The sequence below is a fragment of the Centruroides vittatus genome, unplaced genomic scaffold (genome assembly GCF_030686945.1).
Source record: "Centruroides vittatus isolate TY-2023 unplaced genomic scaffold, ASM3068694v2 contig_898, whole genome shotgun sequence".
In the NCBI taxonomy this organism is placed as follows: domain Eukaryota; kingdom Metazoa; phylum Arthropoda; class Arachnida; order Scorpiones; family Buthidae; genus Centruroides; species Centruroides vittatus.
Genome location: NW_027122588.1, coordinates 182,593 through 205,450, shown reverse-complemented (window position 1 = coordinate 205,450; position 22,858 = coordinate 182,593). Strand labels below are relative to the sequence as shown.

At 29.6% G+C, this 22,858-nt stretch overlaps 1 protein-coding gene across 2 annotated transcripts in view; it reads left to right on the top strand.

Moving 5' to 3' along the window:
- The first annotated feature begins 4,595 nt into the window (after positions 1-4,595).
- mRpL3 (mitochondrial ribosomal protein L3) overlaps positions 4,596-22,858 on the top strand; it is a 110,897-nt gene continuing 92,634 nt past the window's right edge. For both annotated transcript variants that reach the window (XM_067280848.1, XM_067280847.1), the window contains exons 1-8: positions 4,596-4,712; positions 4,793-5,008; positions 6,751-6,841; positions 12,855-12,986; positions 13,668-13,767; positions 19,237-19,297; positions 19,366-19,474; positions 19,570-19,647. In XM_067280848.1, coding sequence (XP_067136949.1) covers positions 4,633-4,712; positions 4,793-5,008; positions 6,751-6,841; positions 12,855-12,986; positions 13,668-13,767; positions 19,237-19,297; positions 19,366-19,474; positions 19,570-19,647 — 867 coding nt within the window. In that variant the 5' untranslated portion in view covers positions 4,596-4,632. The remainder of the gene's footprint in view (positions 4,713-4,792; positions 5,009-6,750; positions 6,842-12,854; positions 12,987-13,667; positions 13,768-19,236; positions 19,298-19,365; positions 19,475-19,569; positions 19,648-22,858) is intronic.

Here is a 22,858-nt window from a genome sequence, read left to right as displayed (position 1 = left end):
ATAAGTATCATCATCTATGTTAGCCAAAAATGTTCGCTTTAGTGGTCTTCGTGGCACTACTGACTGTCTCTGTAGCTGCTAAGGAAAATCAAACTTTGTAGGAACTGATGTTTCATGAAAGTAGGTGTACCCATTCTATGTGTAGAAACAGTCAGGTTCAAAGTGCGGACTGCAAAGAATACTACTATTGCTCGGTTTCCATTTGTCACGGCGTATTTTTGTCAACCACCGACCAAAGTATTGCTTGTTTTTAGGAAACCTGTAAACAAAATATTCATTGTGTGATAGTTTTACGTACAAAAAAGGATACTACACAATCGGTCGGCGATCAAATCCTCGTAACTCCAATATTTGCTCACATTTGAATTATAGCATTAGTGGATAACGAAACACGTTTCCGATGATTTGATCTGTAAAACTCTCGTAGGTTTCGAGTCAAACCTAGTTCAATACAGAAAAAAAAAATAATAATCAACACAGGGTAATAACGAATTTCTGAAAGACATTTAATGTTTCTCCAGAAAAATTTCTTCAGAAAAAGTAGAGATTTTGGTCGCCAATCAACGATATAGTATCAGAGCAACTAGGTCTATATCTAACTTACCGGAGAAACGTGATACCGGATCCTTTTTTATATGTCTCCGTACAATTAACTACACAGCAACTAATGCACGTGGCATTTCTGTTATGCTTTTGCAGGGACGTAGCAATCGAAAATGGCGCATAGGGCACGCATCAAAGTTGCTCCCCTTCGTAAATTATCTTAATATAAAAAACAGATACACTAAATAAAACAGTCCGTTTGGCCAACTCCCCTTTTTCCGCCAAAACTCTAACCTTTTATATAGATGGAAGTTAAATTTGATTAACCAATCAGCGCTACCTAGCTCCCAGGGCCGTTCCGACCCGGGGGCGCAGAGGGTGCGGGGCACCCGGGCGGCAAGCCTGGGGGGCGGCGCGAGCCGCCTTAAAAAAAAGGGAAAAATTAATTTATCATTAAATTAATATAATACATAAATATTATTCTAAATATTATCATTAAAATACTACTATTCTAATATTATTTGAATATATGTACTATTCTAAATATTATTAATTATATTTCAAATTCAAATTTTATATACACAACTTATTCAGGCCACAACAAGTGGCAAGTATAACAGTTTCTTGTTTTAACTCGTCTTAAGCTATTTTTCACGTCGGTCGCGAGGAAGATTTTACAGGAAAATACTCGTCTGTGGTTAAAGCATAGAAATGCACGCACCGGGATAATTTCTTTTATTTTAATTTTAAACGTGTAATCGTGTAAATCGCAACAGCTTAAAAAGTTTTTGTTTGATATCGTGGTTAGAGAGACAGTAAAAATTAAAGGTGAGTACATACATTAATTTGATTATATTTTGCTTTTGCGCGGTTAAATAAAATTTAAATAATATTTTCTTAAATTAAATTTACCGTATTTTACGGACTATAAGACGCATTTTTTTCTTCGAAAAATTGCCTCCAAAATTCAGGTGCGTCTTATAGTCCGTAGCATCTTATAGGTATTTTAAAAAAAAAAAAAAATGCTTAAAAATTAAAGTGCGTCTTATAGTTTGTAGCGTCTTATAGTCCGTAAAATACGGTATATTGTGTAACAAATTTATAACTTAAATAATAATACCAACTTAATAACAATAGTAAAACATTTTTCTTTTTTAACAACTTTGGGGGAAGGGGCGGCAAAATTATTCTCGCACCCAGGCGGCAGATACCATAGGAACGACACTGCTAGCTCCGTCGTAGGTCCGGCTATGGTCCGATAATCTGCCGCCAATCAGCGATCATAGATTCAAAACTACTGGTCATTTTCCAACCGACTTCTGCAGCGTCGACTAATTTGAAATAAAATAAAAAGAAACAAGAAAAGGCGGGAATCGTACGTCCAGACGATTCTATCCCGACACTGACAATTAGATAACAAATCAAGTAGCTTCAATAACGCTCGCTCGCTCGGGAGTATTTAAATCAGAATCACAAATCACATGTAAACAAAATAAACAACTGCGCGAGAAGTGTCGAATTCGAACGAGCAAGTGCACCGTTTGTGCGCATCACTCATTCCCTCTCGCTCATTCGCGAAGCGCGTGAGTCGCGGACGAGATTGTTTGATATGAATTGATTTATTTTGATTTTTAAATTTAATAATTGGCGATTTTGCGGGCCCTCCTTTGAAAGGCGCCCGGGGCACGTGCCCTACTTGCCCCACCCTAGCTACGCCACTGTGCTTTTGTGACAATTTTCGCGCACTCGAGACTAAATAAATAGCAATTACGTCAGAAATAGTTAGCATAAGTCAGCACACAACAATCTGTCCACGACATATGTACTTTTTAGACCGCCAAGACAGTCTAAGATAGCGCCTACTTTCTTTGGCTTCAGACGGCGACGCTAGTTTCTATGTTAACTTTTTTCCCGATTTGAGGTCTAGTAGTTATATGTTGTTGGTAGATGATGTGTGTTGCAATCATTATAAAGCTGCAGTCTGAAGTGATGCCATTCCAACCGAAGTATAATGGAAAACGATTGCTTCTGAGTTTCGGAATTTATGCGTCTCCATAAACTGTTTAGGGGCTATTGATGGAAAAAATGTGGTTATAGAAGCCAAACAGCGGATGACAATTTTTGAATTATAAGAAAACATTTTCTACTGTGCTGTTAGCGTTGTTCGATGCCCAGCATAAATTTATCATACTAGATATGGGATCTTATTAAAAAAATAAAAAAATAAAAATTAGTGGCGGAGGGATTTTTGCTCGTTCTGAATTGGGAAAACTTAGAAAATCATAAATGTACAGTACATAGCAAAAGATGACTTATTTATTACAAATGAAACAGCGTCTTATGTAATTGTTGGGGATTAAAGTTTCCTATTAAAACGCATTTCTTAAGACCATATGCATAATTACAAATTAATGAAGTCGTCCTAAAAAAGAATCTTAACTGTAGACTTTCGTAAGTGAGAAATGTTAGTGAAGATGGATTTGATATACTTGCCTAAAAATTCAGATTGATGTTTCGGTGGTACAGAAGATAAAGGCTACATTTAAAAAATGCAGATAAAATTATTTTTACAACTTTCATCTTACATAACTTTATTGAAGATCCTACTAATAAAAGAGACAATTTAACAGAAACTGATTCTATCAATAACAATTTACTAAACATATAAAGACAAGGAAGTAGAGCATCGGGAAATGCATTTGAGATACGAGAAATTTACAAAAGATTTTTTTCGTCTGAATATGGTCGTGTGGAATGGCAAGACAATACGTTTGAGGTTTAATAGTTTTTTATACAACATATTACAAAATTTAATGCAATAAAACTTAATTTCAAATAAAAAATGTAATTAAAACTTGTCTGTTTTAGGTTTACTCTTGTTCTAAACTAAAAATTTTCTTTCCGACTGTTATCGCTGTACATTGGAAAAGAGATGTCGTAATATTCTGGATATTCAGGTAGAAATTTTATTAATTTTTCAAATATACAAAATATAATGTATACAGTATCTTTACAATCCGAACACGACACTGAATCGCAAAATCGTTCACTCTAAACTGTACCTGCACGTAAAAGATATGCACAGACACCACAAACATTCCTTCTCCGATTGTCGGTCAGTCGTATCGTTGTCGTGACGTGTCTTTTCCTTGCTAATTAAGGTTATATGTGAACACGACAATTTAAATTCAATAAATTATAATTTGTCGTGTCTTTGCCGATCCGTGCCGTGTCGTTTCTTGCCTGATAGTTTCAATTATCCTTTATGCAGAGATCAGCCTACACTCCGTCAAAAAAAAAGAAAAAAATTATTACAAAATTATGAGGTATTTGATAAAATGGCCAGGACAATAAATACAAACTTAGAAAATTTACAAAAAATTTTGAAAAGAAACATTAAGAATGGCTTCAAACTTGTCTTTTCTATACACCTCAGTTGCATAGAAAGGTCAAGATGTGAAGATAATACATGATCTCTTTTTAGAATTTTTTGTAAATTTTCTAAAATTTTTATAATTTATTTGAAATTTTCGACTTTTTTTCAGGAAATTTGGGATTATAAAAAATTAAAATATGTCAAGCGACGTCATATGATGTAATATTTGAATTTGTGAAGTATATTTCGAAAATGCGCCGTAGATAAGTATTGTAAAACTTGTCTGTAACAAAAATATTTTGTTACTTATCTGCGGCGGCGGAGCGATACACATTCAAGATCCAGAACATCGACTTTATAATTTAGTTTTTCCGAAAATAAGAATAATTTATTACAAAAATTATTTATTTTTAATAAAAATAAATTTTAAAAATATTTTCGTAAACAGTTTTGTATGTGCTGTCGTTCTCATAAAATTTTAAAAAATTACTTCATTAATTTATTTCTGAACTAATCTTCCATCATTATATAAGCAAAAATAAAAAAAATAAAAAGAAAAATAAATTGGAAATAATAAATGAATTTACAAATAATTTACGTTAATATTTATTTTTTACTTAATAGCATTTTTAGAGGAAAGATAAGGCTTGACTAGAAAAATCAAGAAATGAGAAAATAAGGAATAATCTGGCAACATTAAAGTTAAAAACAATATGGCGCTCCGCATGATAAGTAATGTGTTCACTTTATTACCTAAACTTGTCATTGATCAAAATATAAATTCCTCCATAAGGTAATTGTTGTGTTATATCGAATGAAATTCTTTATAAGGAACATTTATTGATGGTAAAAATTACTATTGTTATTTTGTAGTCCAATAGCCGGCTATATTCAAATCAGAGAAAGAAGAAAACGTCGAACTACCTATCCTTTTTCATGGTGGGTAAAGAGAAAGACGAAACATATCGACCAATATTTAACGGATGATAATAAAGAATTCCTTCGTGAATTTGCTAAAGACAAATACTCCAAATCCAACGAGAGTCCGTTGAAAAATCCTCCTTGGGAAAAAGGAAAGTTTGAACCTAAGTAAGAATCTATGTTGAGTTTACGCAATTTTTGATAAAATCTCGGTATTGCCGTTTATTATATAATGACATCCTGCAATTTATATTATGTAAGTTGTACACAAATATCTGAAATATAGATTCTGGCTATAAAACGTAGGAACAATTATAAAAAAAAATTAAGTAGATTTATTACACTATTTTTAGTTATATTAATGCTATTTTAAATGTTGTTATGCATTGGATGAAATAGTTAAGTAAGATTATTAGATAGTACTAAGAATTTGTCCTGTGCTTTAGTACAATTATTTAAATTAACTCTTTTACCATTTTACTTTCCAAAACGTGTCTCTACAGTGAACTTAATCAAAAATTCAAAACTGTTTGGGTTGTCACACAGATATTTAATATGTAAGGTGATAGAAGTGCATCTAGGTAGCTTCAATGGCGATACTTCCAAGACTATGGTGTTTAATTATTTAGTCTACATGACTATGCTGGCTTCAAGTAGCCCATTTGACTGTTCGTGAAGTATTTAGTGTTATATAGTTTTAGGGGGGGTGTGGGGCTCGGCTGTGGGGGCTTGTACGCTGAGGTACGAGCAATAGTGAGCACCAAGGTGCATGTAGAATAGGTAGTAGACTGATACATGTTAAAAACTGACCTTTGCCCCTTAGGGGCTACCTAAGTGCAAATTTAACTGTAAAGCCTGGACTCCACATTACCTGAAAACAGAAACTCAGAAACGGAACTGAAACATACAGCGTTTTCATTTCAGTTCTGTTTTCGTTTTACCTTGACGCTACTAGCATCGAAATGAACTTTACGTGGAAATGCGCCATCTGTTGATCAGTTCTGTAATTGTCGTAGAGTCGAACATGGATGACGCTACGGATTTCGTTATGCTTTCTCTGCATTTATCAACAACGAAATTGTTAATAATCTTTGAATTATTTACATTTTTTGTCGTGCAGACATCTGTATTTTCTAAATTCTTCGATGAATAATTCCAAATCTATTTGTTTCTTCGTCCTTTTCGCTACACTTTCCGCCATTACGACAACAAACTACACGTGACTACGCGTCACAAATCCTTGCGTTTTTATTGGTTGCAGCACGACAGAAGCGCAGAACGAAAACGGAAAAGTTAAATAATTTTTAACTCTGCTTTCAGTCTTGTTTCTGTCCAACTGAACGTTCCAAAACTGAAAGTTTCGTCAGTTTGGCTTTCCATTTTACGATTACGTCGCGGATTCCGGTAATGTGGAGTCCAGGCTTAAGACTACCTTGAAGGATTAAAAGATATAATGATATTGATCAGAAATTTCATTTTCCTAGTAATCGGCTAAAAGTTATTTGTAATTTCATACAGTGTCTGTAAGCAAATTATTCTGAATAATTTATTTAATGCAATTACTGTAATTAGAAATACTTTTTATACCAACTTAGATGTTTTTGTTTTCAAAATAAATGTAGAAGCAAAGATTAAAAAATTATATATTTTATTCATTTTAACCAAGTCTCTAATTATATAATATTTGTTAATATTAAATTCATAATTAACATGTATATTAATTATTATTAATATAATTAAATATAAATAAGCAATTAATAAAAACATATTTCAAAGAAAACTGAAATTTGTTGTATGCATTATTTGAATTATTAAATCTATAAAGTAAGTATTTCAAAAATATGCTTGTTTAATTATTTTATGTATATATGTAATGAACATTTTCTGACATATGATTTTCAATCTTTTAGTTCAAAAAGAACAGGAGTGATTGCTAGAAAAATTGGTGTATATCCCATGTGGACAAAAAGTGGCAGAAAGCTTACAACAACACTTCTCCAGGTCAGATAATTAAAAATAATTATTTGATATTTTATACAAAATGATTATACACTTTATAGGATAAGGTGTGAATTAAATACAGTATATTAATATTTTATAAATTTTTATATTAAATATATACATAAAAATATTATGATAAAATAAAATTTTAATGAAGAAAACGATTACATAAAGAATTAAACAAATCATTTTCATGAATTTTTTAACTTTATATTAAATGATTTTCAGAAATCATTAAAATTCTTATATCCAAAATATAAATTTTAGTTGAAAATTTTTTATAACTGCTAAACTTAATTATCATCAAATGTATTTGAAATAAATACCATTTGTACAAATATAAGCATCTACCGAAACCCGATGCTTAGCAAATAGACATCCATAATTGCCGTAAATAATCGGGCTATATTTCCCTCTAGTGCCAAATGTATTTGTAATTCATAATTATTATTTCCAAAATATAGCCCAATTATTTATGGAAGTTGTGGGTGTCTATTTAAATACCATTTGTTATGTGTTTGCCAGGCTAAATCTAAAATCTGAAATTAATTTTCAAACAAAATTTGATACAATTTTATGTAATTTTTTTCATTATTTTAAAATAACTTTGATAATTTGAATGGTCATTTTTATTAGTAATTATTGTATTTTCATGTATATAACTCAGGTTACTTGTATTTAAAAGACAATATAAAAAGGATGTCCATTATGTCTTAATTTTTAAATTGCAATTATGAATTTGTTCTTATGACGCAGCCATTGCTTCATAGGAGAAAATTCATAATTATGCTAGGTATAGAGTGAGCATGTTACTGTATGTGAAAGATTTTAGTCTCATTCTAGCAATTTTCTATGGGTCATATGCACAAAAATATAATAGTTACTTTAGAAATATCTAAAAAATTAAATCTTATACCAAATAGTGGTTTGAGACAAAATCAGTAATCTTGACTCCTGAAAAAATGGTAAAACTAGTTGTGCATTTACCTGGTTAGGTAAATACACAACTAGTTTTACCATTCTTTCTTTAAGCCAAATTATAATTAACAAATAATTATATCAGTTAGATTCATTTTACTGAAAAGAGAGAGCATATTGAATTTTTCACAGTACTCAACTATATTTACCCTACTGGTATGATTCTTAAAAGAAAATTGTTTTATGTACCCTACAATAGAAGTTGTAAGGTAAATAACCAATAACATTCAAAAGCATTTGTGATTGCTATAATGTATGAAATGAAGTAGTCTTATTAACAAACACAGTTGAACACAGTATCACTTCACTTAATAGCAATACTTGCTTAACATCATGATTGTTCAAAAACTCTATTGTCATTTTATGTACAAACCATATAAATTTAACCACTTAATGTCTTTTCATATAATAATCAGATTTTCCTTATATCACAAAAATATTTTGATTTTGTGCAAATTTTGGTATGCTAATTATCATTAATATGGTGTAGATGTTTGCATTTGCTCACTTTATATTTAAAAAATTATTGTCCAGATGATTATAAGAGTCATGTGACCAAATTTGCTTATGGAAATGGATTATGATTTATTTTTTCGGGTAAAGATTTTTCTTCTGTTTTTTATTTTTATAAATATGTCTTAATTAAACTTGAGGGTAAAACTTGAACAGCTAAGATATATTCAATGCAAATTTAAAATTTGGAAAATTCTGATGACAGAAAATCAAAAACTTACCAAATTAAGTCTGAAAAATAAGTTGGAAATCATTGCTGCTCTTGAATGAATGAATTTATTTGAAGCTAAATTAAATATACAGCAAAGAAGGAAACAAAAAAAAATAAATAAATAAAACACTCTATCATAAATAATCTAAATTCCTTAACAGATTAATAAATGTAAACAAATTCTGAAAATTTAATCTGTTGCATACTTATACACTCACCATATGTGTTATTTCTACAATTACAATGTATATGAAAACACCAACCACATAACTGATTACACATTGTACACACAGGATGACTTTTCCATAATATAACCTAATTTAACCTTACTCTAACCTTTGTTTCTTCACTGCCATACTAAATCTGCAGATAAGAGTAATGACACTATCAATAAATCAATATTACAGATACTGAAGTTACGGATTTCACTCTACAAACAGATGAAATAAAAATCTTATAAATTAGAGTTGACAGCCCTGTATCATTAACATTTTAATGTTTGGAATATTTCTGCACAAGCACTTTTGATTTAATTATTTAAAATTTGTTTATAATATGTAAATGTGTGAGAATAAATTTTACCATTAAAACTTTTAAAATATTTAGAATTTGAGTATTGTTAAACCATGTTCTAAATTTGGAATTCTTTGTAAATTTGATGAAAATAATGACAAGTTATCAAAAGTACTTGTATTGGTCATTTATTAAATACTGTAATGTTGATATACAGTGTGTGTTTTTTTATCTGTGAATATTTAAAGATCATCTGTCAGAGGGAACTCAGCAGTGGTGTGCCATGACATTTGATGATAGGGAAGCTGTGTTTCTGTAAGAAGCCTACTTCCAGGGCAATCAATTAATTGCGCGTCAGTAATTGTCTAGGGTCCATTCATATTTGTTTGTTTGATAAGCTGGTAAAAACCATAGACTTCTCTAAATGTATTTTTAATAGATTATCTGATGTACTTAATAAACAAGTTCAATATAATTATCTCTGTTATTAGATTTAATAGATTCCCTATGCCCTCTAAATGCCAATTCTTGCTTTGATAAAAACATATATTATAAAATCTAAATTAATAGATGTTATATCTATTAGCCATAGCTATCTTGTTGTAATTTTCAATATTTATTTTATATTTTTTACTAATGTTAAATTCTATTCTGCTTTGATTTCCAAATTGCTTCAATTTTACAAAAGAATCGATGTGACATTTATGATTTTTATGTTTTTTGCCAACTTTATTCAAATTATTTAAATCATCCAAGCCCTTTTTATTCCATGCACTAATTTCATTTGAAAATAGTAGGCAAGGCCAACAAAACAATTTTTGCATCCACAAAGCCATTTTATGTCTTCATAAATTTAATTGTGAAAATGTCAAACAATTTTTTTGTTGAAGTATTGATATTTAATTTAGGCATTGGTCTTTCTCTTTTAATAATGTTTTCTTTTTCATTATATGGTCTTGAGCCAAACTTTTTAAAATAAATTCTCAATATCACAATTACATTCTGAATTGCTAGCCATGATATAAGGGCTAAAATTAAAAATAAAATTATAAAAACTTACTTGGTGAAATAAAATATGCAGTGGATATACATACCTGGTACAGTACAAAATATTCTTCAATTGTATGAATATACAGTCAAACCTGTTTTTATGCGGTGGATAGGGACCGCATAAAAAAAAAAAACGCATAAAAAAATTGCACGAAAGGCTATAAAAAATAGTTTTTGCAACACAATTAAAAAAATATTTTTTTTTATGCGGTAAATAGGGACCGCATAAAAAAAGTCTCACATAGAAAATAACTCAAAACCGTACGAAATAGAATTTATTGACAACAGATGTCAGCACTTGACTGCATCGTCTGGTCTATCGTCTGTTTTACATATTTTTGTCCAGGTGGTGTTTTGTTGACTTAAAAAATAAATTATTTCATTTTTCGCATATTCATGCAATAATATTACTATAATAAGTGCATTTATGCTATAATAAGTTTATTTAGCTATAATAAGTCAACGTGAGACATGACAAATCGCACAAGACTAGTCGCCAACTATACCGCACAAATAAAAAATCACATTAAAAAAATCGCACAAAAAAAAATCGCACAAAAAAAGACCGCATAAAAACAGGTTTGACTGTACTTTTAAAGAAAATTATAATTAAATATAGCTTTGTAAAGAAACGTACATAAAAATAACATAAAATCATCTTTACTTTTTAAATCTTAAAACAATCCACTTAGTCAAATAGCTCCCTACGAGTGGCTAATGATGGAATCAGAGATGGTCCTGTAGGTGTGCAGTGCGTGCATGCACGCAGGCAAGGGTGCCAATACTGGTCAATGTCAAATGCCTCTTTTGTTGCATCACTAATATACCTCAAAGGATACAACAGGGTTGTTGTAAATTTTAAACATTTCTCACCATAGCTGTGAAAATCTAAATATGTTAAACTTAATAGATTGTCAGTCATTTGTTTCTAACTAATTTGTTTTAAGACCAGGTGTCCACAGAAATTTCCAAAATTTACTACTTTTTAGTCACTCTCATTGAACTGGAAAAATTTCTGTCTTTATTACATCTAATATTATGAAGAAATCAGTCCCCACTGTACTCAGCTAGAGATTGGTTCAGTTAAGCTTTTAAGTAAAATTCGAACTCTTTCAGCAGGGTTTTATTTATGTCCCTAATTCCCTAATCTCTTGATTATTTAACTACTTCTTAAATAGAAATAAATTGAAACTGGTTACTTTGTACTTGAATATTTGTAGTCTTGGGAAAGAAGTGGAAAGACAAATTTTTATGACAACGGATACATAAATCATAAATTTAAGGAATACAAATTCTGGTGCTTTTTTGTACCTTGTGCATCTCATTCATTAAATTTGGTTGTAAATGATGTTGCCAAAGTAACAGTTAATTTTTTAACACTGTACAAGAATTGTACACGTTTTTTTCTGCATCTCCTTATAGATGGGACATACTAAATTGTAATATCACTGGTTTAACATTGAAATCCGTAAGTAATATAAGATGGGAGAGCAAAATAAATATATCAAATATTTTAATGGATTTTTTTTAAACTCCTGTCAACTATACAGAACTATCATAAAAACATACCAGTAAATTCCTATTGGTTGGGTTAAGTTATAAATCTACTCATGATTCACATAATCGGGCAAGGTGGCCAAATATCTAGCAGACAGGTGGCTAACAACCCAGAATCGGTCCTGGATAGAATCATTGGAAGCGTTATATGATATTTTGGTGTGTAGCTTCCACCAGCTACACACCAAAGGGTGAGGTTGGTGCTCTGTAAAGCGCATGCGCAAATGCCTATAATCTGGCTGCTATACACCATTCAGTTATTTTTGCCAAGGAAGATGACCTGGTTTCAACAATACAGCGCTTCCATTCCGCCACTGATATTGGAATATACAATAGCAATCTTATCATTTTTTTCACATGTAGTATAGAAATTTGTAATAAGATACTAATGCGACTATAATAAAATATTAATTTTAATTAATTCAAAGTATGTTAAAATATGAAAATAATTGCGCAATATGTATTTATATTTTAGAAAATACAAGGGAAGTGGCAGTTCCACTGCTTCCAAGGACGGCACGCCACTGGAACTCAGCAAACTGTTCCAAAACTATTGCAAAAAAACTCAGTTTCATTTAAACTGCTTTAAACAATTCATTGAATTTAGGAATGTGGGATTTTCTTGTTTTGGGGATAAATGGGATGTCACTTTAGGACACATCTATTTGGTCACTTGTGGCCATGAAGGTGGAGTTTGACTAGTGCAGCATTACAGGAGAATTTCAAGGGTTTTAGCTTTGTGGTCTCATAAGTGAGGGGGGCCACAAAGCAAGGTTTTACTGTATGTTATATGATAAAAATTATATGTTATATGTAATTTATCATCTTTACTTTTACATTTAAGACCAGGTGTCCACAGAAATTTCCAAAATTTACTACTTTTTAGTCACTCTCATTGAACTGGAATCTATGTGTAGCTGCAAAACAAACTTATTTTGAAAGCAGCAATTCTCAATAAATTACATACATAATTTTGCATACATAAATTTATAACATACGTAAATGCATAATTACATACATACATATAATTACATACATATCATCATACATATAATTACATTATATGATAATACATATAAATTACTAAGTTTTGATATGGTATATTTGATTCTATATGCAAGAAATTTATAGTTTAAGAATAAAATGCAATACTAAAATTTAACATTAAGAGTATTTAATTGATTATTATAGGTAGTTGATAATCATGTTATAAAATATCATCCACCTGAAGTATTTGCAAAAATGAGATTTGGTCCATTACATAATGAAAATGGAAGATTAGGATGCCTCATTGTTGGAGCAGAAAGTGTAGATCCCCAAAGAGTAATTTGATTTTTATTTATTTATATTTCTTATTTATTGAGTTAATAATGAATTTAAAATGCAAATTCATTATTAATTCAATTTTATTTTATTTTTTGAAAGATAATTGTAAAGTAGTTCATAGAACCGTGTAGGAAAATTTTGTGTATAATTATCATTTGGATTCATAAACTTAATGTATATTAATAGCCATTTATTTTTAAAGTGATATTAGTGTAAGTTCAATTTAGAAAAACAGAGTTAAATTAGGCTTCTGTTGTAAACTTTTTTAAATAATTGGAAATGTGATAGTTGAACACAGCTGTTAAACTTGTAGTATTATAAATGAAGTATAATGTGCATCTATTCTCTCATCTATCATTGCACTGCACAACAATAATCTTTTGAGCCTTTTCAGCCATTCTAAATTCTTAAAGCATAGGTTATTTGTTTTACCATTCTTGTTGTGCTGTTTAGAATTTTCTTTTCTTTTACTAATTTTACAAAGTTAACAATAAAATTTATATGATTTTGAGTTATATTTAATTATAATAAATTAATATGTGTAAAATATAAACATATCAAAACAAATTAAAAAATCTAACTTAAGAACGACATAGTAAGGGAGTTTTAAAATTTTCATATTGATTTATTATATATCATATTATACATTGTAATGAAATATCCGTTTTAATTTCATAGTTTTCAGCAGAATACATTGGCCTTTTCAATGAAGCTGGTGTTATGCCAAAAAGGAAACTAACGAAATTTTACATTACTCCTAATGCAGCTCTTCAACCAGGTAATAAAATTTTATTTTAAATATAATTAATTTTATTGTAATAAATGTTAATTAATAATAAATGAATAGTTAATAAATAAAAATCTTTTAGCATTTTAGAATTATAATTATTTTCATAAAACAATTATGCTTCATACTAAAGCATTTCATATAAAAAATCTTGGATATAGTAGACTTTGATCAAATTCTCTGTATTACCATATTTACATGCATGTAAGACAAGGTTTTTATTTATTTTTCACTGTTTTAAAAGCCTAGGTCATCCTATACATGAGTGAAAAATGTTTTGCATTTTTGCAATGAGTTTTGGTAAACCATGTATTCGCATGTTTTACCAGATGCTCACCCTCTGGTGTTTAAAAACAAAATTATTTTATCTGGGTTGTTTCAATTGTTCTTGTGTATTGTCAGGAGTAAAGATGAATAGCAATAGGAAAAGCAGAACTTTTGAATTGAATTCCAAATTGAAATTTCAAAACCACACAGGAGCTCAATATAAGTTTTAATCCACTCTCACCTGACGACAGATGATTATTCGAAAATCAGAATTCGGAGAAATGCCTATGTGTAATCGACAGAGAGTAGATTCGACTGTTAAGAATTGGCAAAAAAGGTTCCTGATTGTCCAGCTTTACATGAACAAATTATGTTGTCAACTTTACAAGATTTTTTGTAAAGTTTTAAATGCCAGTAATTTTTGAGTGCATTTACATGCACTTGACATTTTATTTGTGACTAAACGAGATAAAATTAGAATTGAATTAATAATATAATTATTTAACTTTTTTTAGTAGAAGCTGCAAAGTAAATTATGATAGTGTTTCTGTATTTATTATTATTTTCTAATAATTTATTTGTATATTTCTGCCAAAACATGACAGCTGCTAATAATTCATGAATTGATATAATAGGAATTAGCTTATAACACATTAATTTATAAACTGTTAGTAACGAATAGTTAATAATAGCTCACAAACTAAAATTTGAAGCTTATAAGCTTCAATTTATCATACTTTTTATTATTTCAAGATTATATAATTTTTTCAGAAAATGTCATAAAATGAATCTAATAAATTTAAAATAATTATTTATTTAATTTAAAAAAAAATTAAATTACAGGTATACCCTGTTTTATGGTATTTTGCCAATGCGATGCTTTTCTGTTACAGTTGTATGTTGATTATCTGAAATAACCAGGAAGGATGATTTCAGATAACCAATGACACTTGATAGAGAAAGAATGAAAAGATAAATACCTTAAGTAAAGTAACAATATTAATTTTTAATTTTAGTACAGTAGTAAAGAAAGATTAAGACAGAAATTTAATACATACAAATGATAAAAAATAATGAAAAAATTGTCTAATTTGTTAAAAATAAGAATTAGTCTTTCAATGCAATCTACAATGTACTGATGAAACTTTGAGCTCATAAATAAAACTACAATATACTAATGATGTAGACATCTAATAGTAAAATTAATATTACATAAGGTGCAGTGGTCATATAAACTTATTTATTACAGTTACTTTTTGAAATAAGTCACTTATTTTTCATAACTTCTTTCTATTTAACTCTGCTAAATTTCTCGCTTGCTTGATTGTCTTGAGAGTTGAAAAATTAACCATGTTAATTCTGTTACTAATACATAAAATTCTTCACTGTGCTTATGCTTGTGAGGTGCAGTCAAAAAGTTCTGGGATTGATTCAATAAAAAATGTCTGATATACACATTAATTTATTGAGAATTGCTGCCTTCAAAATAAGTTTGTTTTGCAGCTACACATAGATTCCAGCACTTCTCCCAGTTTTCAAAACACTTCTGGAACTCTTTTTTTTGTGGTTTTGTTAAGCACTCTGTAATTCTGCCTGAATGCCATTAATATTCTCAAATTGCTGTTCTTTCAACACTTTTCTACTGTAGAAATAGAAAAAGTCACACAGTGCCAAGTCTGGTGAATAAGGAGGGTGGGATACCATGGCCATTTTATTTTTGGTGAGAAGTTGATGAATAGAGATTCATGTAAGTGCCTCAGAACATCCATATAAAAATTTTTATTCATAATTACACCTTGAACAAATTCTTGGAGAATAATCCCTCCCTATTGAAAAAACAATGAGCATATTTTTGAGATTGAACCTCACTTGGTATGCTTTCTTTGGTCTGGGTAAGCCAGGATTTTTCTACTGAGTTGATTTTTATTTGGTTTCAGGGTCATAGCTGTAAATTCATGTTTTGTCTCCTGTAATCACTTTTTCTGTTGCAGTCTTGCCAAGTTTGAAACAAAATTTCACACTCGCATGCTGTTCCTTAAAATAATTTTTTTACAAAACAATGAAAATTTACAAATCGATGAGGACATGCATCTAATCTAAATAGCAAAAAACAAAAACTACATAAGATAATGTCACAAAATTTGGCAGGAAGCTGAATAATGATGTCTATTATGTATCCCAGTTCGTGTAGGGTTCAGCGCATGGCTGATTGTAGTACCATGTCACCAGTCACTGAACTTTTTGACTGCACCTTGTTGTGAAGCATTTGATGCATTAGAAGTTTGTAACTCATTAATCATGCTTTTCTATTTGTACTGTAATCTAACACTAGTGTTAATAAGAAGATGGTTCAGCAATGAGCCTACAAAAGATCACTGATAATCATTACTGCCTGAAAACTTCATAATTTCTGGAGTTAGTATTCTCAAAGCTTATTTTGGTTAATTTTTTTGATAATTGATGCTCTACTGTATATTTATTTTATCATTTAGGCTTTTGCTTTGTTCTTTAAAGTAGTTTTTCAGCAGCAGCTTTTTATCAATATAAATGTTATGGATATGGCTAGGAAAAATTAAAACTAGAAGTGAAGCCTGAAGATGTTAGAGAATTACTTGTATCCCAAGACCAGTCTCTGACAGATGAATATTTGTTTATGGTTGAAGAGCAAAGAAGATAACTTGAAATGAAGTCTGCTCTTGATGAAAACTCAAGAGCAGACTCTTTCGGTGAAATGCTATCAAAAGAATTAAATGAATGTGTTAGCTTAATCAAAAAAGCAAAGATATTGGTAGATCTCAAACAGATTGATTAAAGATTAGAAAAAAGTTCTGAAGTTAACAGAATAGTGTTCAATTAAATCACCTGCTATAAAGAAGTACTTAAAGAAAGGAAGCAAACTTCTTTGGTATCATATTTCAAAAAAGATATTACAACAATCATCATTGCAGTCTGTTGTTGAATAGCCTTCATCAGTTCTCAAGCAACTTTATTAAGCTTTTTACCTTCAAAATAATACAATACATTGAAGACTCAGATGATGAAATTCTGTCCTAATCTTTAGCCTCTGTATACTAAATATGTGATTTTTAAGCTTATATTTGTCAGTCACTCTAAGCAAAGAACAAAAATATTTTAGGGTAAGAAATACAGCACATACTAGTCTTTTTGTTAATCATTAATTTTACTTTTTTAGCATTATTATTTTTTAGCATTAGGCCTATTGTTATTGTACTGTAAATTCAATAAATGCTGGTGGTAATGTGTTTTTAGGCTATTATATACATTGATAAGTGAAAAATGGCATTGCTTTGCTTTAAGGCAGTTTTTGTTGTACAGCAGTGAACTGGTCTTGATGTAATGTATAGGTTAAGAACCTATACATTATATCAAGACCAGTTCTGAATGCACAAGATAAAAATAAACAAGAATTAAAAAACATCTTAATGATTAACCTGCCATATTTAGTGGGATATGCTTGTATATATAAGTTAATTTCAGTCATAAATACTTTCATTCTTTCGTTTATCCAAGTTCATTGTTGTTGTCATTGATTTATATTTGTTTATGCTTTTTTGTTAATATCTTTATTTTCTGTTTCTAATATTAAATTCTCTGTTAATCTGTTTTTATTCAATGAATAATTTTCTCTTATGCTATTTTATTTTCTATATTTGGCCATAATATATTGTATTAAGTTGCATTTTCTTTATATATTTGTAAGCACTATGTTGGCCTTCTTTAATGCTAGACTTACTACACCGTCACTGGACACAAGACACCATTTTTTCCCCCTTTTTATCCTTTTTAAGGTATAAATAAAAGGGAAAAAATGGCGACAATTCCTTAATGTACAGCGAATAATTTTATTATTTTATCTCACTATTTTAACAATGTCTTTTATTACATACGTATACTGTTTGTTTTCTGCCTGTTTTAATTATACTATTCTAAGCATCAAATCAGCACGTTTAATCAAACACATGGAATTATGATCTATAATCAATGAATTGTCATCGGTATTTTACCAAGTGTCGTGACTCTATTCTACTTTTTGTTAATGTGGTAGCATCAATTTCATAAGTATTTATATTACAACAAGCCGATGAGGAACTTAAGGTCCGAAATGCATTGTTTTTGAAAAAATAAAGTGATTTTCTAAGGCTGGTCTTGTGTCCAGTGATGGTGTAGCAAGTCTAGCAATAAAGAAGGCAACATAGTGCTTACAAATATATACGAAGACTAGACAAGAAGCGTATCATAATAGCATTTTCTTTGTTAACTTTTTATTAAAAACACAACCATGTTTACTAAGCCAAAATTGAAACACAAAAATATGATGATAAGACAGCATACAAATATGATAGTAAGTTAGAGGGGAAATACTGTATTTCCTTGATTAAACCCAGGATTAAAATAAGCCCCGAGGAACAAAAGTGCTCTTAAAAATAAATCCTGGGTTAGAACATAGGAAACACATTGAAGTATTGCATTATATAGGGTAATGTAGTTTAGAGTGACAGGTAACAAGCTTAACTAAAATTATACTACTTCAGATTGTCTAGAATTGAACAGCACTTTTTATTCCAAAGTTCGAAATTATAAATATTTTCAAATATTGAGCATAGGAAAGATGTGATTGAGTTTATAAGATTGAGAGCTTATCAGCCGAAATGTAATTTGGAAAACTTGGGTTCAAACTCATCATCTATTTCCAAAAGAGATGGTGTATTTGAACCAGAAGATGGTAGTTGATTCCTACAATGACATCAAAGTAGATACGAATGACAATTTAATAACTGAACTGAAAGATACTGAAAAGCTACTGCTAGTAAAGGAAGAGTTTACTTTAAATATTCAATATTCAATATTCAATTTAATAACTTAACTCAAAGATACTTAATCGGATTAACTATGAAAACAGTAATTATTACAAATGCTATAACTGTAACCCATAAATATCAATAAATATACATGCTGTTCAGACAATCATCATCGAATTCATTTTATATTTCTAAATAAAATCTATTTCCTGGTATACTAAGTCAGGAGATAATTTTATTTTTGTAACTAAAAAGAGAATTGATTGATTTTACTTTTATGCTAAAGCATAAAATTTAAACTTTAGTTTTAAAACAAGTTACAATAAACAGTCTTGATAAATCTTACTATAAACAATTTATTAATTTTATTTAGGAACTCCACTATATGCTACTCATTTCAGGCCTGGAGATTATGTAGATGTTAAGGGTAAAACGTAAGTAAAAATTTATTGAATTTTGCAATTATAAATTTAGTTTATAATGATTGTATTTTTAAATGTAGAATTGGTCATGGCTTCCAAGGTGTTGTGAAAAGATGGGGATTTAAAGGTGGTCCTGCATCGCACGGATCTACTAAGTTTCATCGTAAACCCGGCTATATAGGTGGAGGGGTAAATAAAATTTTCAATGTTTTAATGTAACTTAAAAGTTCCAATATATTTTTAATATATTATGTAGTTGTTAAATATTATTTTGCTTTAAACAGAGTAAGAGGGGAGTAATGAGAGGCAAAAAATTACCTGGTCACATGGGACAAGAAAGAAGGACGTTAACCGGATTAAAGGTATTTTAATGTTTTTAATATGGAAAAATAATATGAAAATAGCAATAATTAGATTGCAGAAAGATATTGGATTTAATTTGATTTAAACTAGTAAATTAATTGCAACAAATTTATTATTGTAACTTTATTATTAAGTAAAATCTACTAAATTTAGTGTTATTTTACTGTTATAAAAATAAATTCTGGAAGATAATTTATTATAATCTTGTATCTCACATAAAGAATACAACTTATAGTTATTCAGTTTTTGTATATTATATTTCTTTTCTAGAATAGAAATGTGTTTTAGAGTTAATGTTTTGGTTTGCTAATGTAAGACACTTAACAATCAGAAGTCATTGCATGAAGACTACATCATGGAAAAATGTCTATTATTGGTGTACCATATCACACCAATTCAAATGAACTTTGCTAGTAAAAGAAGAAACTTTGTTCTAAATATTCAATATTTTAAAGTTGTATCATAGTGTTGTCTTAAAGGTGTTTTAAAAAAGTTACTCTATACACAGATTTACATGGAAATAGTAATGTTTGGCAGCTGTTTTATGACAATAAGTAACAAATACCAAAATTATTCCAATAATAAAGTTTTTTATTTTGAAAGTACTTTTGAAGAGCATGAATACAAAATTAATTATAATATATATATATATATATATATAATTATATATTGGTGCATTTCAATATATAACAGGGTGGACCAACGAAAACAAAATGGCAGAGTGTTCATGTTCGTCCAAGCAAATCGCTCGGACAGGTCGATTTTATTCTCGAGGGGACATCTTATGCAATAAAGTTTTTGCGAATCTGAATATTAACTAAACAAACATTTTTTTCGAAATAAATGTTTGTTTAGTTAATACAAAATAAACGAGTTTTAAAATTTTTTGTTGTCTGTTGTATTCAGAATCGCAAAAACTTTATTGCAAAAGATGTCCCCTCGAGAATAAAATCGACCTGTCCGAGCGATTTGCTTGGACGAACACGAACACTCTGCCGTTTCGTTTTCGTTGGCCCACCCTGTATATTGAAATGCACTTCTGCTGCTAGCCAATTTTCTTGGTGAATCTTCATGAACAAAAATCTAGTCAATTATTTTATCCACAGCAATATATTAACCAGGTATTCCACTCCTAACATTTCAAGTCATTCTCATATCTATGTTGCAATTTATATAGCTATATATAATTACAATTAATACGTATACAGTCAAACCTCAGTTTTTGAACTTAATTCATTCCTAAAAGTTGTTTGCAAACCAATTTGTTCTCAAACCAAAACAATATAATATTTGGATTAATTTGTTCCTGACCCCCAAAACAGTCTTTTTTTTTTAATCATTTTGACTGTACAGTAGACCCCCCATAACATGGGTTAGTATAAGACAGATTTGTATAACACGGTGAAAAAATTGCGATTGGGTTTGTAATGGTAATTGTAATTGTAATTGTAAGGTTTGTAATTGTTTGGATTGCATGGTAAAACATCATCACCGACTTGTGTCGCGACAGGATTGGTCAAATCTGGACCAATAGTGGATATTGTACAAACCATTGAGTTTAAACGAGCACTGGACCTACTAAAAAACATTTATTATTCAACGACCATAAAAATTATATTTTTATTAATGATGTTGCCATAGTTAAGTTATTTTTCTGCGAAAAATTTGCTGATCAGGAAATATGCGCCCGCCGTTTGATGAGCCGCTCTACGACAAAAATAAGCTTAAGCAATGGCGTCATCGAACGGTGCACATTCGATAAGTAATCCTACAATTTTTTGTTTATAACATAGTTTATATGGATTATTCCTAAAAAATTATACGTGATTTGGAAATGTTGAGTCAAATTAATCTAGAATCGATTAATTTTATGGAAGAAAACCTTTCAAACAGTCATAGCCCCTAAACTGCACACGTGCCGTGCTGTGATTGGTTCATGTATTTAAGTGACTCGTACAACACAGATTCATAGAACACAGAACGTATCTACCGTGTTATAGGGGGGTCTACTGTATTTCGTACAAAAAAAGTGCCTACAAATGCAATATTATATTATCTATATCTATATCCATTTTATGTACAGTATACATTAAAAGCAAAATTTTCCATCACTGCCAACCAAAACTGTCACTTTATAATAAGGTACACAATATAATAATACTATAGAGTTGACTCTGCCTGGATGAAATATAACCAAATTAATCAAGGCAAAGAACAATTACTTTATCCACTTTCCAAAATATTATGTTTCAATTACTTTGATTTAAATTTTAAATAATTAATTTTGATTTTAATTTTAGTTATGGTGTAAAATCCAGAGTTTTAATTATTATTTTATTACTTTTAGTTTTATTTTAACTAGCTATTTAGTATTAATAAAATATTAATATTATAATACATAATATTATATCAATAAATTTTTGTTATTTAATTTGAGTTAAGCACCTTTAAACACAGATTTGTGAATGTGATTTATATTATGCAATTGTCAATTAACATGGTTTTTATTTATTAATTTGATTTAAATTCATTTGCGATGCTTACCGAAAAACGGTAGTAGTATCTTATCCGCATATGCATTGAAATCTTATTTGTACACCATCATCATTGATGGTTCATGTCATGACATCTAATGATATGGGTGATGTTGGTGCCACTAACTTCTGAATAGGTCGTCCTGTTGTTGACTTTCTTTAACACAGTCAGCCAGCTCTATATACTTCCTGTCTCTTTCCAAGTAGCTTGTTTGACAACCAAGTTATTGTATGGCAACCAGGGCAATATGGGATTCAAAATTTCATTTGTAAACCAAATTGTTCAAAAAGTGAGGTATTCAATACCCGAGGTTTGACTGCACTGTAGATAATTTTTAAAACAATGCTAAAAGTATTCTTTATTAGATTTTTAAAATATTAATCAATGGTGTTTAGACAAAATGACAATAATATAATAATGCTAATAAGCAAAATAGACAAAATGAAAATGCTGTTTAAAACAGTGAGAACAAATGAATAATAAAAAAAAAATAAAAATAGACATCTTTTGGATGATTAAGTGCCAACCTGTGAGGACCACCAGTGTTAACCAAGTGAAACAAGAAAATGAGATAGAGAATGGTTAAATTGTAGGTACTTTTCACACTACAGGTGACATTTTGTTAAAATAATTTAAGAATTTCTATTGGATTTTGTGTTTGTTGAATTTCTAACA